This window comes from Corythoichthys intestinalis, unplaced genomic scaffold, assembly GCF_030265065.1.
Source record: "Corythoichthys intestinalis isolate RoL2023-P3 unplaced genomic scaffold, ASM3026506v1 HiC_scaffold_23, whole genome shotgun sequence".
NCBI classification, from domain to species: Eukaryota; Metazoa; Chordata; class Actinopteri; order Syngnathiformes; family Syngnathidae; genus Corythoichthys; species Corythoichthys intestinalis.
The window spans coordinates 1,414,240-1,438,633 of NW_026651592.1; the positions used below are offsets into that span (position 1 = coordinate 1,414,240).

The 24,394-nt window shown below is 38.4% G+C and overlaps 1 protein-coding gene across 7 annotated transcripts in view; it reads right to left on the reverse strand.

Moving 5' to 3' along the window:
* Window positions 1-24,394, reverse strand: part of LOC130911124 (rho GTPase-activating protein 42-like) — a 258,112-nt gene that overhangs the window by 23,129 nt on the left and 210,589 nt on the right. For 3 of the 7 annotated variants that reach the window (XM_057828849.1, XM_057828847.1, XM_057828846.1), the window contains 8 exons: window positions 14,872-14,911; window positions 14,664-14,726; window positions 14,520-14,594; window positions 14,360-14,444; window positions 14,215-14,273; window positions 5,879-5,984; window positions 3,317-3,476; window positions 3,094-3,244 (listed from right to left, as the gene is read on the reverse strand). In XM_057828849.1, coding sequence (XP_057684832.1) covers window positions 3,094-3,244; window positions 3,317-3,476; window positions 5,879-5,984; window positions 14,215-14,273; window positions 14,360-14,444; window positions 14,520-14,594; window positions 14,664-14,726; window positions 14,872-14,911 — 739 coding nt within the window. Of the gene's footprint in view, window positions 1-2,773; window positions 3,245-3,316; window positions 3,477-5,878; window positions 5,985-14,214; window positions 14,274-14,359; window positions 14,445-14,519; window positions 14,595-14,663; window positions 14,727-14,871; window positions 14,912-24,394 lie in introns of those variants that run through there. The other 4 variants (XM_057828848.1, XM_057828845.1, XM_057828843.1 and 1 more) reach the window with 2 other exon arrangements.

Sequence of the window (24,394 nt, forward strand, 5' to 3'; positions counted from 1 at the left end):
TTTGGTCACTCTATTCTTATTATTGTTATTTTTATTCTTATTATTATTACCGTATTGACCCAAATATAAGACGGCCCTGATTATAAGACGACCCCCTCTTTTTTAGGACTCAAGTTTGAGAAAAGACTTTTTCAAGACCAAATTCATTTTTACACAGAAAATAATTACAGTACATCTGAAACAAATAACTATAACAATATATTTGAGAGAAAAAGCATGTTATTTTGCCTCATTCAAATCTTAATATCTGAACATTTAAATATGTAATCTAAAGTGCAATCACATTCGTAAATGAATGGCTTCTGTTTTTTGAAATGTAAATAAACCAATCTACTGTGATAAAACAACAACATTACAATAACTGCATTAACCATTAAAGTGAAGTCTAACTGTAACTGTATTCTTGAAACAAATCTGAATAAGGAAAAACACTGCAATAAAATAATGCAAACTGGTTAAACTTGAGAGTAGCCGAGATCTGTCATGACAGAACATCACTTCAATGATATCTGGCGCCGTCTAGCGTCGTGAATGGGGAGAATAGCTGAGATCTGTCACAACAGAACATCGCTTCAATGATATCTGGCGTCATCTAGCGTCGTGAATGGGTATAATGTCTAGACCGCGAATATCAGACAAACCACTCTTTTTCCATCTTATTTCAATGCAAAAAACACTGCCTTATATTCGGGTCAATACGGTATATTAACTACTTTTGATTGAAAATTTTAAAAATTTTATTAAAACGAAAACATTAAGAGGGGTTTTAATGTAAAATTACTATAACTAAGCCTGTCGCAATATGCAATAATTCCATTTATCGCACGATAAATAAAAATGAACGCAGTAATTTTTCCGCTGCGATTTATCGCTTCTTGCACACGTGCGGCACACATGCTGTTAAAAGTTCGGATTCCTTGTTACCAACTGCGCAAAATGCATCTTCGTTCCAGGTCCGGCAAAAAATAGCGATGGATCCAATCGTTCCCATTATATCCTATTGTTCAACGTAAAACGGCCGCGTCAGTGCTCCGGATTGATTGCGGACCATCTCCGGCGTGCCGGTGTTGTTGACGTGTGGGCGCTCCCGTCAGGGGTGACATTTCACGCGGAGCGGCTACACCGGATATTTGAGTGGCAAATTAAGAGCACTGTGCTTCAAACTCGTCTTGTTTATGAAAGTTGATTGTCATATGCTAGTGTTGTGCAGTAATGAGCAGACGCGACTTCTGTGGCATTTGCTAACTTTTTTAATGCGCGAGCACACACTAGATATCATGAAATAGCAAACTAGATGTGCTACGTCCCATGCCATTGGCTACGTGAGCCCAGAGTGATTATGGGACACGTAGTCCATATACTACATCGATGAATTATAAACCGCCATGACTGAATGGAAGTTAAGAAGGCCAAATCAATCAATACCAGTGACTATAGATAATGCTGCAAATATTGTTAATTCAGTACGTGACACAGATGGATTTGGACCACAAATAGGATGTTTTGCTCATGTAGTAAACCTACCTGCTAGAAGAGCTTTGGCAATCAACAGTGTGCCCCACCTCACTTTACAAACAGTATTGTTCTCAGCACTTTTATACTAAATTTCCTCAGATCAGTAAGAAGTAAGCACATAGATATTATGCACTAAAATGCATGTTTATCTGATGGCAATTTAATTTTTGCTCGTTTGCAAAAAAAAAAAAAAAAAAAAAACAGTTGACTTTTTTTTTTTTTGAGGATTAAATGTATTGAATCAGATCGAAAATCGTGTCCCCGTATCGAAAATCGTAACAAACCGTGACTTAACTGTATCGTTGCATCCCTATGGAACACCATTGCAGAAGCTATGAGAGGAAAAGTTTTCATTTGCCTAAGTGCTTAAATTATTAACTGCTATTGTATTTTTTTTCCCTTGAAAACACATTTCATTTATTCTGTATTTCTGTGCAGTATTAATATTGTCTTTTACTTAAGCGGCATGGTCTATTGTATCAAGTTGTGATTTCTTATCGCGTTTAAATGGGTGTACTTGGTCTATGAATATATACTGTATTCTCACTGTGTTATTGTAAATTGGTTTAAAAAAAAATGGGGGGGGGCGCAATAATATCACATATCGCAATAATTTATTAGATAAATTATCGCACACTAAAATTTGTTATTGCGACAGGCCTAACTATAACTTGTAACGATGACATTTATCTTTTAAGAACTACAAGTCTTTCTATCCGTGGATCCCTTTAACAGAAAGAATGTTAACAATGTTAATGCCATCTTGTGGATTTATTGTAATAATAAACAAGTACAGTACTTATGTACAGTATGTTGTATGTATACATCCGTCTTGTGTCTTATCTTTCCATTCCAACAATAATTTACAGAAAAATATCGCATTTTTTAGAGATTTGCGATTAATTACGATTAATTAATTTTTAAGCTGTGATTAACTCGATTAAAAATTTTAATCATTTTACAGCCCTATTTTTTCTGCTTTATGCTACTACAGCGCCACAACCTCTCTCCTTTCCCACTGCTAAGCAGTGTGGCCAAACTGTTCAGCTTAGGATTGGTACTTAACGATGATTGAAAGGTTTGTAACTTTGATCTTGCCAGAGAAGCTTGGGAGCTCTATGATTAAAGGCACAAATGTGCCAATCATCGTTAAACTTGCATAAATGTGCTGTGGCAACTCATTGTGTAAGTGAGAGGCTGTTCTCAGCAGTGTCAAAGCGTGACTGGATTTGAGTAGACTGTCTCAATGAAGCATTTAATGAAGACAAACATATTTCTCCATTATTCTTGTCAAAAAATAATTCACTTTATTAAGGCGGCACAGTGTGACGGTAACATGTTTGGAACTTTTTTTTCTAAACAACTATTTTTTTCAGTATCAGATCGGGACTCCGTATTCGTAAAATCAGGGCACTCCGACTCGGGTGCAAAAATATTCGATCGGATACCTATAGTTTTTTACAATATCGTTCAGGACTAAAGGCAACTGTTTTTTTCACTGGCAACTCTCCCAGTACAAATGGATTGGACGTCAACTAGTGACAAACTCATATCATGTCATCTCCTCTTGGTACTCACTTTCGGCATCAGCCAGGCAGAGTGTGGGCGTATAGATGCTTCTGGGCTTGCGAGGGCCGTTTGACAGACAAATGGCTCTGCTCCTGCGGGAACCGGGCCGACTCTGCGGTTGCACCAGCGGCACGTTGGGGTCCGGCGGTTGATGGAAGATCTGCAAATGGCAAAGCCCCAACACTAACTCATCCCTTTTGTGTTTTTATAATTTCAAATCTCATTGACTCACTTTTCCAAAATTTTCAATCAAAATTTCCATCACGATATTCTGGAACTTGATGTTCATCATGGCGGCCACAGTCTCCTCTTGCGAGCGCATCAGCGTGGGCCCGAAGATGACGCCCAGGTTGGACACGGTCATCATATTGGATTGACTTTGCGCGGAAACGCTGCGCACCAAAAACATGACTTCTACAGCAATAACCACCAAATAATCACTCATAGGGATGGGAATTGATACGATTTTTACGATTCCGATTCCATTATCGATATTGCTTACTGATTCGATTCTTTATCGATTCTAATTTGGGGAAAAAGAAGAACAAACGTTTTGATTGGCATCGAGTTTGTTTAATATGAAGTCACAACCTTACAAACTCACAACGAGGTCAAAAGAGGCCCAAAGCCTCAGTGTTAATTGTGGCAGTAAGTGGCAAATACACAAGAATGTGTAATTGTGGCAGTAAGTGGCAAATACACAAGAATGTGTAACATTTTACTGAAACATTTTTTTTTTTTTAAACCTGTCCTGTTCAGCTGTTTGACACAGAGAATGGAAGTCTAAGTGCCCGGATAGTCTGAACAGTTTTAATGTTTCACAGTGAGAGTCTGACATACTCCCATTGTGATCATTCAACATACCTCGTTTATTATGACAAAACGGCGAACAGGACGGGGTTATGGGGAAAAGGAAGAAAAGAAACGAGAAGAAAGAAAACACAAACAACAACAAGAAATACATTGAACGCCTAACTACACTAACTACTAATATGTTGGTGCTATCGTCAGCTAAATGTATTTCCGGTTGACACCATGTGGGGGGCCTGTTGACCAGGGAAAGAGGGGGAAGGACGTGGGGGAGTCTATAAGCTAAGTGATAGAAAGGGGTAGAGTGTACACAAATCATCTCTGTGATCTAGAACCTAGTAATCGTCTGAATCCCTTGTGAGTGGAAGTCCGTTGGCGACCGACCCTACGCCGTCCCATCGCCAATCCCGGCACCGGGAACCACGGGGGCGGGGGTGGGGTTGGGGGGTTGGACAGCACAGCCCATCCCTTCTCCCGCTGCCCAGCAAAGGAGCCCTCATTCCCCCCCAGAATCCAGCATAGTCCCCCGGGCCACCCGCGCGCCCAACTACCGGCCTTCAAGGATGGCAAGAAGGGACGCACCACCAACCCCACGCCTGTCCCCAACCCTGTCCGCCCACCCAGGCCACGAGCTGCAGCCCCCCAGCCGGCACGGCACGCCACGGGGCTCCCAGTGGCCCACCAAGCTCAGGGCAGGGCAGGGTCCCCCGCCGTAGCAGGCAACATCCAGCCGATACACCGCCGCCCAGCCAGCGATTCGCGGCGGAGCACAAAGCGGATATCCAGTCAGAGAAGAGAGGGGAAGGCGGAGGCAGGAGAACGCTGAGGAGCCGCCGTTGGGCGACGCGAGACTGGAGCCCCGACCTCCGCCCACTCCCGCAGCCGGCAGCCCAGGCAGAGAGGAGGCCACGCCTCTGAAACATTTTTCTAATAGAAATAAAATATAAATATAAAATAAAATAAAATAAAAATATTGGTATATATTGGCATAGAGGTCGTTCTGCCTTTGGCAATATGTATTATTTACCATTATATTGAAATGTATGCCTTTTCGTTTTTATGGTGCTTTCACGCTCAAGTGGGGTGTAACGTGAAGAAGAGCGCGCTTACACGCGAAGAAGAAGTGCAGCTACAAAGCATCCAAGCGCAAGTGAGTGAGCGAGTTAGTGAGAGAGGGAAACACTGCACCGAGCCTATGTTCTTTGTTAATGTCTGTAAAACACAGAGGCAACGCCTGTATGTATCGTCTTTTGTGTTGTTGTTGTGTGTTTCCTCACGCGATCGGACACTTAAATCCAATTGTGTAGTGGTTTGAACGATGTGCTGCTAGCGAACGCATGCTAACCCTTTGTGTTATTACTGTATTAGCAGCTAATCATCGCTGATTTACGTTGACGCGAACCTTTTTGTTATTGGGGATGAAATTGATTTGTTTCATTTCTATTTTTAGTTTCAATCTTCAACCTAATGGTTGATTAAAGTCAGCAAATTATACCAACGTCTTCTGCATCGTCATTTGGGAATTTAGCTAGCTGTATAGACAGGACTGAGCCTTGGTGTCTCGGTGAGGACAGTACAGTGGTATTCCCTCCCAGTGCAGTTATCTCCACCTTGCAATGATTCCAAGTCGCTTAGTTATAATTTTTCCCCGTGAAGTGAAGACACACTTTCGAGCGTTTGAACCTACGTGCTGTCATTGTTATGTTTACAGCTGCAATGCTCGTGCTAAACCATCGTAACCTTTCATTTTCACCCTCTTTCCTGGTGAAATGTAGCCAAATTTTGGAGCGAGTGGTTCTTGGCACCATGCTAGTTTGATGCGTCTGGACAACAAGACACGTCACGTGACGACGTCTTTAGGAATCGTTAAAGGGATCGGCTTTTTCATTGTGATGTCGAAGCCTCGAAACACTAGGAACTGGTTCGGAATTGGAATCGGATTTCGATTCCCATCCCTAATCACTCATATGGTTAATGTACATACACGACAAGATGTTTAATGAGCATCTCCAGCATCTTCTTGTTCCTCTCTGGAAGCTTGTGGACCAAAGAGTGGACGGCGCATACTCGGTAGTTCTGGTCATCTGATTCTGATAAGATGTAAAAGTTACCGATTACAAACAATTGTTTAACCTTTTCATGAGCACAGAAGATGTGATTAAATATTGATGTCGTGAGGTCAAAGGTCACAAAGGTCAGAAAAGGATTTCCGTGGTAACGTACTTAACTCAAACATGCATTCATTTTGGTATTAATCATCATGTTATTGAATTATAAATAGGGTTGTAACGAAAACCGATACTTCGGTACTAAGTCGATACTAAGATTCTGAAAATGTGACGGTTCTGCTTTTTCTGCAATGCTCGAAGTATCGTCTGTGCCGAGGTGGCAGATCTAGCCGCTTCTTTTGTGTTATACTGTGTGTCATACTGGGTGACACAAGTTGCCAGATAACCGGTCATTCACACTCCAAAATGGGGGTTGTAAATGAGCGTTTATATAGCAACCCACGCAGCGTCTGCTGCCAGTGCCTTTACCATGTCTGAAAATGACAGATTGCAATCTGTGTGCGCGTGCGTGTAGTCTTAGTAAAAAGTATTTTTTTCATACTTTTATACATCCAGGTCATTGGTGGCAATGTACGCTGATGCCATTGAGATTCATGTATGTTGATTCCATTGATCCCAGTGTACTTGGATTCCATTGACAGCTATGTACGTCCATGCCACTGACAGCCACGGATGTCTGTGCTATCGACAGCCATGTACTGTAATTTTCGGACAATAAGCCGCTACTTTTTTCCTTCATTTTGAATCCTGCAGCTTATAGTAGTCCAGTGCGGCTTATTTGTTGATTTATTTGGGTTAATAGTTAACACTTTATTTGACAGTGGTGTCATAAGACCTTCATAATTATGACATGACATTATCACGGGCATTACTGAATGCTTATGACCGATGTCATGAAGTGTCATCCGGCAAATTATGACACTAACTTCATTTATGTCCAGCTCGGATCTTTTACATCCATTCAAAACGGAGATAATTTGCCGGATCAGAACAAATGACATCTGTTGTAAGCATTCATTAATGCTCATGACAGTGTCATGTCATAATTATGATTGACTAATGACAGTCTTATGTTGCCACTGTCAAAGAAAGTGTTACCAAATACCATAACTAGCAATTACTGAAACAACGGGAACAGTAACTGAAGAAATAATTAGCACAAAACATGAATTTTGATTGTTTTTTACATTTGTAGCACTGCAATGCATGCTAGGAGGCATGTTGGACAGCAACAGTGTTGACAGCAGGTGGCAGTAGAGGTTGACTGTCTTGAAGCAATAAAGCTTTGCAGCCAATTGGTTCAAAGCTTCATTGTGGTTCATTTGGTCTTATGACAGTCATATGATGCTGCTGTCAAATAAAGCATTACCGGTTAATATCTTTTGGTGTAAATGTCCCGTAATACAGTGAGAACAGCTGTGGCTTATCTATGAAGGAATGCCGTTTTCGTGTCAAATTTGGTGGGTGGCAGCTTATAGTCAGGTCCGCCTTCTAGTGCGAAAATTAAGGTACGTCTTTGCCATTGATGTACTTCAATGTACTTTCTTACTCAGGCTTTACTCAATGTACTTCGATTCCATTGTTGCCCATGTACGTCAAAATATCAACAGGAGGTGACCTGATAGAAGCAGGGAGTGCCCCCCACCAAAATCAACTGGACGGGTCTTTGGCCTGTATCTTTTATTTTACTGTTTAATTTTCCAATGCTACCCGACAGTACATGCACAGTATTTTATTTTGTTTATTATATCGTTTGGTACTTTAATGTAGATTATTTTATTTTGCAGTGATCCCTCATTTTTCACGTTTAGTGGGGACCAGAACCCGCCGCGATAAGTGAAAAACCGCTAAGTAGTGCACACCTAGGCACCCCCCCCCCCCCCCCCCCCCGTGTTCAATGTGATTAAGATTAAGCATCGGAAAGAGATACATGTAAGATATGTTTTTTCAGTTTTTACCCCAAAGTATAATTAAAAAAAACAAAAAAAAACATATATATATATATATATATAAGAAATATTTCATACACTGTCAATGGGTTTTCCCATTGGCAGTGTATCAAATACTTGTTCTCCCCACTGTATATATGTATATATAAAATTTTAAATAAATAGTTTTTAAACACTTCAAATGTAATAATTATGGCACGTTTTAAACATGTTACTGTCCCACTGAATGACTTTAAAAGATAAAGTTGTACAAAAATGGTTGGCTTTATTAAATGCTTCATAGTGATTCTACCCAAATCCTCCCAAGCTGCTCACTTGCACACAATGAGTTGCCACAGCAACTGTTTAGCGAGTTAAACGATGATTGACGCATGCCGCGCTTTTGAAGCCCGTGACTCTGGCAAGATCTAACACTAACATCTGTCAAAATTGCTAACTTTAATAAGCAACTCCAGTGTCATGCCTGACGAACAAAGAGCAGGGAGAGGAAGGGAGCGAGAGTGAGACTATGCGATCGGCTCGGGACAGCTCATCTGTATTCTTTTTTTGTTTTTAATTAAAAAAAAATCTGCGATGGACTGAGGGCGCGAAGTTTGAAGCGCGAAGTAGCAAGGGATCACTATAAAACTTTAAAGTCACACGCCGATTATTCTGTGTAATCACACATTATTGTTGTTGACTTCTAATAAAGCAGTGTACGTTTAAGTACTTGGGATCTATTGTTTATTTTTACTGTGGTATCGAAATTGTATCGAGAAACATGGAATTTCAATAGCATCATCATCGACTACTAAATTTCTGGTATCGTGACATCCCTAATTATAAGCGTATTAATTTGTACAAGATAAAAAAAAATATGAAATCCATTAATAATTAAAAATAAATATATTAAATAGAGGTCGACCGATATGGGATTTTCAAATGCCAGTGCCAATACTGATATCTAAAAAAAAATCTCAGCCAATTGCCGATATACAAAGCCCATTTTGTAAGCTGATATTTGAGGTCGATACTTTTTTTTTTTCAAGCACATAGATTATAAAGGCAATTTTTCAAAAATTGCTTTAACAGCTGCAAATTTACAATGATGACCTGAGACTTAAAGAATTAATTCAGTCTAGTGCTACCAAACCAGACAAACAAACGCAGCACTTGTTGTTATGATTATACACACCCAAGAGAACAGTACATTATTTTCAAATAATTAAACACACCAGGACGTCATGACGAGATGGAAACAAGTGAGAGATTTAGAGGATGCTTACCATGCTAAAACTAGTTCAAACGCGAATGCTACGCTAACGCTACAAGTTACATTTGGAGTGACTCAGTAAACACCTTAGATTAGAAGGCTAAAGCAACATTGCATTTCTCTTATGCAAGATACATTAAAAAAAAAAATTCTTGCGATATTTATAAAACAGACAAGCCTGAAGCTTCCTGTAGCTGCCTGCCTTTAAGCTGCTGAGGGGTCCTTCCGGGGTCCTACCGTCAGTCAGCAGTGGCCACAGCTGCCTGATCAAAACCCTTTTTATTGGCTTATTTTTTTTGTTAAACGGACGATTTTCTTGTTAATCAACCAATGGGCGATGTTAGAAAAAAAGTCCATATATCGGTCGACCTCTAATATTGAATACCGTAATTTCCCGAATATAACTGCACTTTTTTTCCCCAAAATCAACTTGTAAATTCATGGTGCGCATTATAAACGAGTACACGGATGGAGACAGAAATATATACAGTGCTGCTCGAAAGTTTGTGAACCCCACAGCGATGGTCAGATTTTTTGTAAAAAAAACTAAAATAACCTTATTAAATGTTAAGTTATACCCAAATCCACAATACTGACATTCCAAATAATGGACTGAAACAAAAGAAATAGTTATATTGTCATTCTTTATTTAACAAAAGTGGTTGATTTAAGAAAAACTCAGATATCATGTGTGCAAAAGTATGTGAACCCCTTCAGTTAATAGGATATTGCGCCTCCTTTTGCAGAGATTACCTCAACCAAACGGTTTCTGTAGTGACTAATCAGCCTCTCACATCTACTTTGGGGGATTTTTGCCCATTCTTCCTTGCAGAACGCAGTCAGTTGAGAGAGGTTTGATGGGCGTCTGGCATGAACTGCTCGCTTCAGGTCCCGCCACAGCATTTCAATGGGATTTAGGTCAGGACTTTGACTGGGCCAGTCCAGAACACGAATCTTCTTCTTTTTCAGCCATTCCTTGGTTGTATTGCTGGAATGCTTTGGATCATTATCATGTTGCATGAGCCACCTTCTGCCAAGCTTTAACTTCAAAACAGATGGCGTCAGGTTATGTTCTAGGATTTGACAATATTCCTCAGAATTCATGATTCCCTGGACTATGTGGAGTTGTCCAGGTCCTGAGGATGAAAAGCAAGCCCAGATCTTGACATTCCCACCTCCATGCTTCACTGTTGGGAGAAGGTTCTTTTGGTGGTATGCAGTGTTGACTTTTCGCCAGACATGGCGGTTTTGGTTGTGACCAAACAGTTCAATTTTGCACCTACATCAGTTGATGAAAACTCTTTTTAATTTAGTCTCGACAACACAACTGTTAAAAAAACAAAAAAAAAACTACTGAATTGATTGATTAGGAAATCAGGTTGAAATAATAGAAAATTCCAAAATGTTGAGGGGGTTCACAAACTTTTGAGCAGCACTGTATATACTCTATATATATATATATAAACCGATTTTTTTTTTTTTTATTGACACGGCCACGTTGTGTTGAAGAAACGAATGCGGCGACCCGTTGCCGACCATTACGGTACGTGACGTCACCATTTTGTTACGGTAATACTTCACTCTAATCGGCCGAATGATTTCGTCTGTGTTGAATTTTGCTTTTTACACTCTTCATAAAGCACAGAATTTAGTTTCTTGAAGTCATCTGAGTCAACGTTTATTGCAATGCAGCGCCGCAACTCGGACCATAACAAACGTAAGCGCACAGACTTCCTGTGTCCGTCAACTATATCTGTCCCTCGGGAAACTCAAACCCAAATAACAATAGTTCCTATTGTCACTGTCGTGTTGACAGCGATGAGCTCTCACGGATTTCCGACTTACGTTCTCACTTTCATTTTACCGTGTCAATCCATGGAAGAAACATTTATTCATCATGATGTAAACGAGCAAGTTATACAGCAGCGTTTAAAAGAAAAGTCACGTCTGTTTTGTTTTCTCCTAGATCCTGGTAAGTTGGAGAAGTTGTGAAATCATATTATTACCGTAAATATTGTCAGTTTATGGTAATGTTTTGAACTACCAATGTGCTATGCTTGTGCTGTGTTTCACCAGTCAGTAAAATGACATTTCTGTATCTGTACACGAGCTCTGTTTTCTTGTATTCTTCTATTTATTGGTGCTAAAATTAGGGTGCGTGTTATAAACGGGTACAATAATTTCCCCTAGATTTTACAAGTAAATTTGGGGTGCGCCTTATATTCGGGAAATTACGGTAATATAACAATTAGAGCTGGGAATCTTTGGGCACCTAACGATTCGATTACGATTATGATTCAGAGGCTCCGATTCGATTATAAAACGATTATTGATGCACCCCCACCCTCCTTTTTTTTTTTTTTTTTTTTTAAATTAAATGTTTTGTACATTAGTTCCAAAATTGTTCAAAAATACTCTCAGGCTAAACCAAACTACTATTTCAGTATCAAGTTAACATAATATAGCAGTAAACAAATATACAAAAATAACAGTACATAAAAAACTCCAGTCCCCATTCTGTAACAGCAGCTTTAAACTACATTCAATTAATTTAATGTTGTGAATCAACCGTTAAAGTTGTTAAAATTGCTCCCGTTATTCCATAATTTCCCTTTTGTCTACTTTCGACATGTGAAAGTTTTAAAACTATTTTAAAGATAGATTCAAGTCAATATTTTACCGATTTAGGAGTATTTTAGATAAAAAGTTAATTAGGTTTGCTTGGAAGGTTCGCTACAACAGCCTTGCAGGGAAGTGTACTGCTTTAAGATGGCGGCTGTTTACTAACGCCCGCATCTAGCTTTTTGTAGATGTGCTGCCAACGCTACCAAATCTCTAACGCATCTAGTCCTATATAAATGATATCTACCGTAACATTATGTGGATGACGTACTTTGTAGCAGCTTTTCGGCAGCAGTCAGGTATGTTGTTGTGTTTTTTTATGTCGTGGCATGAGTTGAGCTAGAGCCGTGAGTTGAGCATTGGCATTACCCGAGGGGCCGGGTAATGAGAAGCATGATGTTTAGCTACTCTCGCTGCGTTCTTCCTCATTGCGCCCCGAAGAACGCGCGGCGCGCTGAGTGTGTTGTACTTTCGCTTTACTTGGCATATTTCAATAATCGGAATTTGGATGTTTGTGAATCGTTCTCGAATCTTCCACGGCCGAATCGCGAATAATCGAAGAATCGGAAATTTTGCACACCTCTAATAACAATGATATTTAAGTTCAGTTTTTTTAGATGAGCAAAAATAGTTGCTCTACCTATAAAGACTTAATGGTGACATATTATTGAAAAATGAGTTTGAAAATGACAACAATTTCACAATTTCTTAATGTTCAATATATTTAAAAACATAACAAAAAAACAACAACAACAACCCTAAAACCATATACCGGTAGTGGCACATATATTGCGTGTGGTTATGTTTCTAAAAGTTATATTTTTATACAAGAGATGTCCCGATCGATCGGGATGCCGAACGATCAAGTCCAATCACGTCATTTTCAAAGTATCGGAATCAGCAAAACAATATCGGACATGCCTTTTATTAAATATATTTTTTAATTAAATCATTTTCTAATTGTATTTAACGTTACAGACATAATGTGTTACACTCTTCCAGAGTCTTTAGTTTCAGCTTAAGGTAGAGTTATCAAATTTATCGCGTTAACGGCGAGAATTAATATTTTTTACATTCATCACGTTACAATATTAAACGCAATTAACGCATGCGCTGCACGACCCACTCACGCATTGTCGCGTTCAATCTATAAAGATGCCTTTTTTACCCATACAGTATATAGAGCTAAAAGGCAGCGTAAAATGAGTAGAGTGAATTTTGGCAGCCTTTGGAGCCTTTTTTTTTTTTTTTAAATGGCTAAAGCCTTACAATTCGTTTCCCAACAATTAAAATAATCGTGGTAAGCAATGTGGGGAAGAAAGGTAATAGTTGATCTTTTTCTTAACACCCTATGTTATCTCCCATCACAGAGAAGATATATCAATTGGTACCACGACGCACAGTCATGGTTGCACTTCCCATCATGCATTTGGGCAGAAGTTAAATGGCTACGGTATCATTTACTGAAAGCTCAACAAATACACTAGATGGCAATTTTAGTCACAATATACAAAGTCACATTTATCCTTTAAGAATTACAAGTCTTTCTATCCGTGGATCCCTCTCACAGAAAGAATGTTAATAATGTAAATGCCATCTTGAGGATTTATTGTCATAATAAACAAATACAGTACTTATGTACTGTATGTTGAATGTACAGTAAATATCCGTCCGAGTTTTATTCATTTTTTTCTTAATGCATTGCCAGAATGTACATGATCGGGAAAAATGATCGGAAATGATTGGAATTGAATTGGGAGCAAAAAAAAAAAAAAAAAAAAAAAGCAATAGGATCGGGAAATATCGGGATCGGCAGATACTCAAACTAAAACGATCGGGATCGGAACGGGAGCAAAAAAACATGATCGGAACAACCCTATTTTATACACATTTGTTTACATATTTTGCCATAACTCAAGAATGCTTCAATATTTTCTTCTCAAATTTGGCCCACTTACAAACAAGCACATACAGTACTCATTGAGTATTTTGACATAATGTGCTTTAGTCTTCAGGTTATCAGATGCTGAATCCTGATTGGACATTGCCAGTTGCAATGGCAAGTGTAAATAATTTTATTTAAAAAAAATCCATAAAAATGTATGACCAAATATGAACAAAAAGTACCACATTAGTAAGTTTGGTAATTAGGTTTTGTGATAACCAAACACAAGAATGTGTGTGCTTACCATGGCAACCACAACCTGTAATACAATTACAATGTACTGTATTTCAATGTATTGCGACAATTTTTGGAGGGCTTTATTAAACACTTTGAGAAAAAAAACAATATTGTTGTCATTTCCCTCTTAAATTAAATGTGCCAAATTAATATTTACTCATTCACGACCATTGACGACAATATAACAAACGTCTACTTTGGACATTTATCATTGTCAATGGAAGCGATCATTTGCGATCAACTTACTGACAGCCATGATGAATTCTTTATGCAACTTGAAGGTCATGAGCGGCTCAGAGAGACATCTAAAGATTTTGAAGAAAAAAAATAAAAATCCTTTGTGAGTCAGCAGCCTGGCTTCGTGACTGGCGACAGACGAGGGCGAGCCGACCTGAGGTAATTTTTCAGGCCGCTAGTGATAGTTTTGTTGTCCCACGTGTCGGGATCCAGGTCCATGTCGGCGGGGGCTTTGGATGCTTCGAGAAAAAAAACACACTGTTGGGATAAAAGAAGTTGATGCTTTCAGCCAAAACCCTCCAAAATACACTTACAAAACACCGTAGCCATTAGCTTCTGTACTTTGGAGTTGACGCCTCCGATCCGGTAGAGGCCCATCGTATTTATGCCTGGCATGGAATAAGGACAATGTTAAGCCGTAATGTTGATTATTTAGCAAAATTTTAAACATGCGTCACCTCTGCTCTCCACCAGGGTGATGCATTTCCTCACAAAGTTGAAGCCGGCATCGTTGAGGAATGCTAAGCGTCAACAGATATTTACATTTCATATCAATAATAGGCAACTCTATAAATTCTTTGGCAATTAAGGGGAAACACAGTGTGTGAATATATGTGTTTTACTGTCATAAAATCGAGGATGGGAGAGATTTAAAGCCACACTTACTCTCTTCTCTCTTACTAAGTATGGCAGGTAGGTTGTAAATCTACAAAAAAAAAAAAAAAAGCAAACATTAATTTGCAAATTTTAGAACTGTCATTCTATAAATCAAACCGGCTTCTTTGATTAATCCAGCCAGTTTACTTGATCAAAACTCGGAAAAAACCCATTGTAAACAAAACATTATTTGACAGCCATATTTTTCTTGATTTAGGTGATTAATTGCCAACTTTTAGATGTATGCGTTTAATAAGAACAAATAGTAATATTGCATAGAATAATCTGTCACATTAATCGGAATTTTTCTTTGAATATTGGCTCAGATATCTGTATGTACAGTACAGGCCAAAAGTTTGGACACACCTCATTCAATGCAACGCAAATGAAGGTCCCAACCCCAATGATCAAGCAATAAATTCCACTAATCAACCATGAAAAGTAAAGATGCACGATAATATCGGTTACCGATAATTACCGGCGATAATGGCAATAATGACATCACACAGATAATCCAGATAAACAAAAATTCAACCGATAATGCAATCTGATAATTATATACTTGATTTAGCCTCCAAATGTGCGCAAACGAAGCAGTTTTGTCCACTTCTCCACTGCCGCCCCCTCAACCCATCCTCTCTCAAGCGCGCGCCTCCGTCCGGAGCAGAGCCATGCCCCGAATACGCCGCGGCGAGACGGGCGGGGCGGGCGGATATAACACTGGTACGAACGTAGCTGCCGCCGCCACTCATCTCCGGTGGGAGGTGATGCCGGTCGAGAGACGTTTTTTGACCGGAAGTGACCGGAGAGCCCAAGCCCCGGATAAAAAAATAATGCAGTTTATACGACCACCATTCTTCGTGAAAAACATGCCGATTACATAAGTTTCAGCACGGACATTTGGACAAGTGATGTCAAGTAAGCATGCTTCGGCACAGTGGTTAGATGATAATTGTAACATGCATCAAACCACTCACAAGAAATCAACCAGACCAGTAATGCATTCAACACGCTGTAAATTTATGACAACTTAATCAGATCATTCTTCTTAAATCTAGTCAAATAATTTTTCCCATCTTGTTTTGAGTGTTAAAGACTAATTAACAGATGAATGCTCCAGATTTTTCCATTTTCTTGAAGTAAATATTGCCACTTGTTCTTATTAAACACATACATCTAAAAAATTGTCATTTTTTCACCTAAATCAAGAATAAAATGCTTTCAAATAATGTTTTAAACATACATATTCTTGAACATTTTTTAACATTTCTGACTTATTTTTTTAGGATTAAGTATAATAATTTATTGCTTAAAATTACGCTGTTAAGCTTATTTTCAGCTAGCTATTTTCCTTCAAGAAATCTGAGTGAAATATACTTGAAGTGCTGGTAGATAATTTCACTTATTACCTTGGTCTTTCCAAGGGAAAGAACAAGGTTATGTTGTTGTACAACTTTATTGTACTTCTTTATTTATTTATTTATTACCTTGGTCTTTCTGAAAGAAAGAACAAGGTTATGTTATTCTACAACTTTATTATTATTATTATGCAATGGTTTCTCCGCGTTTTTTCGGCGCGCCGCGCAGCCCGAACCATACCACCGATCGGCACCGTTCAAGTATCGACACGACCGGAATTTTCGCGCGACGATGGGAATTTTTCAAACGACCCCGAAAAATTTTTCGTTCGCCCGTAAACGGCGATTTTCCGATTTTTTACAACTTTTTCAAAACGCTACTTGTCCTACAATTTTTGACCAAATCACATAATTTGGACATCAAAAATTCCGGGACGGTGGGGGGCATAAAGATTGTATACAGAATTTGGAAAAAATTTACGGTTCTCCGGATATTTGCCAAAAACTATCCCATTCATTTCCAATGGGAAAAGTTCCCATTCACTTTCAATAGTATTTCCAATGGACTTTACATTGCATTGATGCCATTGACGGCCATGCATGTCGAATCTATTGATGCCAATGTACTTGGATTCATTTGACTATATGGATGTCGATGCCATTGACGGCCATGGACGTCCAAAATTTTTCCCATTCATTTTCAATGGGGAAAAAACTAAATTTCCCCAAATCAACAGAAAATGACCAGATATTAATAGGACGTATACCCCAAACGTCCCCAACTCCATTGACGCTTATGGGGGGTGCTGCCATTGACGGCCATGGACGTCCAAAATTTTTCCCATTCATTTTCAATGGGGAAAAAACTAAATTTCCCCAAATCATCAGAAAATGACCAGTTATCAATAGTACGTCTCCCCCAAACGTTCCGAACTCCATTGACGCTTATAGGGGGTGCTGCCATTGACGTCCATGGACGTCCAAAAATTTTCCCATTCATTTTCAATGGGGAAAAAACTAAATTTCCCCAAATCAACAGAAAATGACCAGATATCAATAGGACGTGTCCCCCAAACTTCCCCAATTCCATTGACGCTTATGAAGGGTGCCGCCATTGACTTCCATGGACGTCCAAAATTTTTCCCATTCATTTTCAATGGGGAAAAAAGTAAATTTCTCCAAATCAACAGAAAATGACCAGTTATCAATAGGACGTATATCCCAAACGTCCCCAATTCCATTGACGCTTATGGGGGGTGCTGCCATTGACGTCCATGGACGTCCAAAATTTTACCCATTCATTTTCAATGGGAAATTTTTTTTTTCCCCAAATCAACAGAAAATGACTAGATATCAATAGGACCTGTCCCCCAAATGTCCCCGATTGCATTGCTGCTTATGGAGGGTGATGCCATTGACGTCCAGGGACGTCCAAACTTCCCATTAATTTCCAATGGCATTTCTTCATGTTTGTTCATTCTTTTGATGCCAATGTACTTGGATTCCATTGACGCTTATGTAAGTTGATACCATTGACGTCCATGGACGTCCAAAATTTTTCCCATTCATTTTCAATGGGAATTTTTTTTTTTTCCCCCAAATCAACAGAAAATGACTAGATATCAATAGGACGTTTCCCCCAAATGTGCCCGATTGCATTGCTGCTTATGGAGGGTGATGCCATTGACGTCCACGGACGTCCAAACTTCCCATTAATTTCCAATGGCATTTCTTCATGTTTGTTCATTCTATTGATGCCAATGTACTTGGATTCCATTGACGCTTATGTAAGGTGATACCATTGACGTCCATGGACGTCCAAAATTTTTCCCATTCATTTTCAATGGGAAATTTTTTTTTTTTCCCAAATCAACAGAAAATGACTAGATATCATTAGGACGTGTCCCCCAAATGTCCCCGATTGCATTGCCCCTTATGGAGGGTGATGCCATTGACGTCCATGGACGTCCAAACTTCCCATTCATTTCCAATGGCATTTCTTCATGTTTGTTCATTTTATTGATGCCAATGTACTTGGATTCCATTGACGCTTATGTAAGTTGATACCATTGACGTCCATGGACGTCCAAAATTTTTCCCATTCATTTTCAATGGGAATTTTTTTTTTTTCCCAAATCAACAGAAAATGACTAGATATCATTAGGACGTGTCCCTCAAACTTCCCCGATTCCATTAACAATTATGAAAGGTGCCGCCATTGACGTCCATGGACGTCCAATTCTCCCATTCATTTCTAACGACTTTTACTTTGTTTTTTGCCAATGACTGGCATTATGATCCATTCTATTGATAGACCTGAGTGGGGCTAAGATCTGTATCTCCACAGAGGAAAGACCAAGGTGTGTAATTTCTCCCGAAATTGCAGTTTCTAGTTTATTATTATTATTATTCAATAATTGTTGACGTTTTTTTCGGCGCGTCGCGCAGCCCGAACCGTACCACCGATCGGTACCGTTCAAGTATCGGCACGACCGGAATTTTTGCGTGACGATGGGAATTTTTCAAACGGCCCCGAAAAATTTTCCGTTCGCCCGTAAACGGCAAATTTCCGGAAAAAAAAAAAAGTTTCAAAACGCTACTTGTCCTACAATTTTTGATCAAATCGCATAATTTGGGCATCAAAAATTCCGGGACGGTGAGGGGCATAAAGATTGTATACAGAATTTGGAAAAAATTTACGGTTCCCCGGATATTTGCCAAAAACTATCCCATTCATTTCTAATGGGAAAAATCCCCATTCACTTTCAATGGGATTTCAATGGAATTTACATTGCACTGATGCCATTGACGGCCATGCATGTCGAATATACTGATGCCAATGTACTTGGATTCTATTGACTATATGGATGTCGATGCCATTGACGGCCATGGACGTCCAAAATTTTTCCCATTCATTTTCAATGGGGAAAAAACTAAATTTCCCCAAATCAACAGAAAATGACCAGATATCAATAGGATGTGTCCCCCAAACTTCCCCAATTCCATTGACGCTTATGAAGGGTGCCGCCATTGACGTCCATGGACGTCCAAAATTTTTCCCATTCATTTTCAATGGGGAAAAAACTAAATTTCCCCAAATCAACAGAAAATGACCAGATATTAATAGGACGTATACCCCAAACGTCCCCAACCCTATTGACGCTTATGGGGGGTGCTGCCATTGACTTCCATGGACGTCCAAAATTTTTCCCATTCATTTTCAATGGGAATTTTTTTTTTTTCCCCAAATCAACAGAAAATGACTAGATATCATTAGGACGTGTCCCGCAAATGTCCCCGATTGCATAGCTGCTTATGGAGGGTGATGCCATTGACGTCCACGGACGTCCAAACTTCCCATTAATTTCCAATGGCATTTCTTCATGTTTGTTCATTCTATTGATGCCAATGTACTTGGATTCCATTGACGCTTATGTAAGTTGATACCATTGACGTCCATGGACGTCCAAAATTTTTCCATTCATTTTCAATGGGAATTTTTTTTTCCACCAAATCAACAGAAAATGACTAGATATCAATAAGACGTTTACCCCAAACTTCCCCGATTCCATTAACAATTATGAAGGGTGCGGCCATTGACGTCCAATTCTCCCATTCATTTCTAATGGCTTTTACTTTGTTTCGTGCCATTGACTGGCATTATTGTCCATTCTGTTGATAGACCTGAGTGGGGCTAAGATCTGTATCTCCACAGAGGAAAGACCAAGGTGTAATTTCTCCCGAAATTGCAGTTTCTAGTTTCCAAAAGGTTTACACTGAAAACAAGGGAATTTAACTAGTTTTAAGGAGGTGTGTTTTTGCACTGTAGTAATGTTATATGTTAGGAATGGCTTACTTTTAAACACATTTTTGTGCAACTTAGGTATTTAAGTAATCGTTGCCAAAAGTTTACCATCACACAATGTCAGACAATCTGTATTTAGATGTTGGAATTTACTACTTGTTCACATTTGATGTCGAAAAAAGGAGCAACAAATTTTATTTTTGCACAGTAATATTTTCTCATGTGTATACTTTAAAATTTTACAATAAATCTTTTAATAGAATTATCGGCTTGACATTATCGGTTAGAACGGGGAGGAAATGATCGGTTATCGGTAACGGTTGAAAAATGTATTATCGTGCATCACTAATGAAAAGACATCCCTGTGAAGTCAAAAACAATTTTAGGTGACTCTCTCTTGAAGCTCATCAAGAGAAGGGCAAGAGTATGCAAAAACGTAATCAGAGCAAAGGGTGGCTACTTTAGCATACAAGATTATCATGTTTTAGTTATTTCACCTTTTTTGCAGTACATAATTCCATATGTGTTCATTCATAGATTTATTCCCTTCAGAGAGAATTTACAATGTAAATAGTCATGAAAACAAAGAAAACACATAAATGAGAAAGTGTGTCCACTTTTGGCCTATACTGTAAATACACTGCAAAAAAACACCTCCTTAAAACCAGTTAAATTCCCTTGTTTTCAGTGTAAATCTACTAGAAATAAGTGAAATTATCTGCCAGTGCTTCAAGTAAATTTCAATCACATTTCTGGAAATATAAATAGCTAGCCAGCTGAAAATAAGCTCAAGGGACCTATTTTAAGCAATGAATTAGTACTGTATTTTCTGCACTATAGGGCGCACCTAAAAGCCTTAAATTTTCTCAGAAACCAACAGTGTGCCTTATAATTCGTTGCGCATTATATATGAATCAATATTGAGCTGCAACAGGTCTCAAAGCAACTCTGAGCTCAGCTTCATCTTGAATAGAATAGAATAGAATAGAATAGAATAGAATAAAATAGAATAGAATAGATAGCCCTTTATTGTCATTATACAGTTGTACAATGAAAGTGTGGAGAATCTCCCTTTACAGTGCTGGAGAACTTAAAATCTCAAAAGTGACTTGCTTTTTTTAGTCTTGTCTGTGTTTTCCGCCATATGCTTTTTTTTTTGTACTTGAGTAAATTTTTTCTTAGATCCTTGTTTTTTTTAACTTAAGTAATTTTTGCACCTCTATCTGTACTTTTACCTTACTAAAAAAGTGAGTACTTAATTCACCGCTGTTAATTACCCACTTTCATTAAACAATTATTCAGTTTATTTCTTATCAGTTAATAAATATGTAAAATTGAAAATGAAACATTTTAAAAACTGATTTTTTTAGATGGTAAAGAAAACAATTGTGGTATGATGCAAGGGCGTAGGTTTGCATAGGGACGGTAGGGAAATAACACTACCAACTTTTCAGGATGCTCAATTTGTCCCCTCCAACTTTTAAGCAACCTTATTTAAATTCCATTAGGGCTGAACTATCGATTACTTTAGCAGCCGATTAATCGATTAATCGGAAAAGGAACATGAAAAATTAAAATACCTGAGCTGAGCCTCAAACGGTATTAAAAATAAATAAATGAGGATCTATGTACAACAAAAGAACAATTGGTTAACTTATATCGCAAAAGTCCGCTAGCTTAAATGCTATAAAATGCTAACTTTTTTTTTTTCAATGCTCTGAACAAATGGTTCAGACTCATATTCCCACAAAAAAACAGCTATATATACATATAAACTAAATTACAAATGCATTAAAAACCATTAGCCCAAAGAAAAACTTAGCTTACGTTGGTCTTAGTAGTAGTAGTAGTAAGTAGTAAGTAACGTAAAGAGACGTCAATGTTGTGGAGGTAGGGAAAACACCACTGATTTTGCTACTGAAAGTCCAACCTGCATCGAGAGTTAGCATAACATTAAACTGTGTGAACTTGCTAATAGGACTGAGCAATATTGGAAAAAAACTTACATTGCGACTTTTTGGGGGTTTGTGATATATTGCGATATACTGTATATTGCAATATTAAAACTAGAATAATTTTCACCTATTGACTTGAATAGCTTTGTTTGGGCTGACATTGGTTGACTCACCATGACCACATTGTATTCATATAATACAGTTTACTCCAGGCTAAGGGGATTCCTCTACGAATTATGAAGATTGATATATATAAAAGGGATCCAGGAGACCATGTGTCCGCACACTTGTGCTTTTATGAAGCAAAACAAAAGTTTACATGTTAAAAAACAAACAAACAAACAAACAAACAAACAAACAAACAACAACAAAAAACAAAAAAAACAATTGCACTTCCTGTGATAGGACTATTGCGCATGAACATATTGTGATGGTGATGTTGAAACGATATATTGTGCAAAATGTGGTTAGGCCAGCCTCCAAAAGGAAGAACAAAATCAAGCTAGCCATCCCCTCATTTGGATCATTGTTTGCAATATGTGCATTACAGTAATGCAACGCGGTGGCTTCAGAGTGCAAGTCCCTTTATTAAAAAAATGGGGAGCTGTCCAAGAATGGGTCCCCTTCAGGGGGACACTGACATAAACATGAACTGACATAAAAAAAATCAAAAAAATCTGTGAAATGAAATCACGCATGAGAATTTGATGAGAGTACTTTGGTTCGAGTCTTGGGGTAGTCTAATATGCCTCAGATGTAGATCGGTCCTTGGATATCTCGGATTTTTTTCATTAATTTTTTTTCCCATATCATTTTTATACAGGGGTGAAAGTGGTTAGAATTTCTTGCCAGAACTCCCCGACATGAAGGTCACCACTGAGCCAGGAATTTTGTTATTTATTTATTTTTTATTGAAAATGAACTGAAATGCAAAGAAAACTTTTTGGTCAGTTATTTCTATCACACATACAAAAAATGATTTTCATTCACAATTTTTGCTAAATAAATGTTAACAAAAACAGTTGTAACCCCAACCTCCATCTCCTAATTTTTATTTTCCCTCATTTCCTACATACTTAATGCCAAATCTCAATTTTAACTACTTAAGAACATAGGATGTGTGGTATATTAAAACTGAAGATAATGTAAACATGTATTTTTTTTTTTTTTTTTAAATAATAAAGATATAAGTAACCTACACTCAGAAAAATAAGTACAAATGACTTGTATTATGCAGAGTGACATGGGATATATTTTGAAGATTGCGCAAACATTGACTTTTTTAAATCATGAGGAAATGAATAAGTAGCCTAACAGAAATGAACAAATATAAGTCCAAAGTGCACATTGACAGCTAAGATGTTCTGAACCTCCCCATCAGAGCAAATAAAGCTAAATATGATAAATAAGCCACCTTAACTCTTCCCTTGCCTTTAAAGATTTGATCCATTTTCTGTTGCATTGCCCTTTTTTTATTTTTTATTTTGGCAGTTTAAGAAAAACATGCACATTTGAACTAATCAGAGCTAATTATCTGGTCATCACATGTCAGTATGTCAGCCAATTGAACGGATAAATGAGTGCAGGCGTCTTGCTTTGCTGCATGCATTCGCACATTGACGTGACTCGTCATCGTCAGACTCAGATAATTGCTGCAGCTGGGGAAACCTCCGTGCCGTCTGTGGAATAAAATAAATGATAAATATTGGAATAGAATAAATAATAAATATCGGTGGAAACGGATTACGCTACACAAGCACTTTGTTATGCTTGTTGTTAACACTTGTGTATGTAAATATGATGTTGGTACATTGTTTTCTTCTTGGAGATTTAATGCATGTGTGGCAGTTTTTTTTTTTTTTTTTTTAATTTATTTTTTAAAATTTTTTTTTTAACAAAGCCTTTTGACAGTCGCCGTCATATTTTAGGAATCAAAGCACCACATACCGGAACAGCCTTCCGGGCCTGAATCTTATACCCGAACTGCGTTCCTGACCGTACTCGCCCACTTTCACCCACTTGTTACAATCAGGGCCGGCCCAGCCTATACACAGACTATGCAGCTGCTTACGGCCCCTGACCACTAGGGGGCCCCCAATCTGGCAATTGTTTAATTTATGGTAAATGGTGTTATACTTATATAGCGCTTTTCCACCTTTCAAGGCTTTACACTATCTCACCATCTACCTACTGGTGACGCAGCACCAGGAGCAACATGGGGTTCAGTATCTTGCTCAAGGACACTTAGACGAGTTCATCAGGGCGGAGAATCGAACCCACGACCTCTGGTTTGGGGGACAACTACTCTACCACTGAGCCACGCCACCCCATTTATATTCTATTTTGTTTTCTACAATTTGCCTTATTTGACATTTTTGAGTTTTGATACTTGATTACAAGCTTAAAAAAATAAA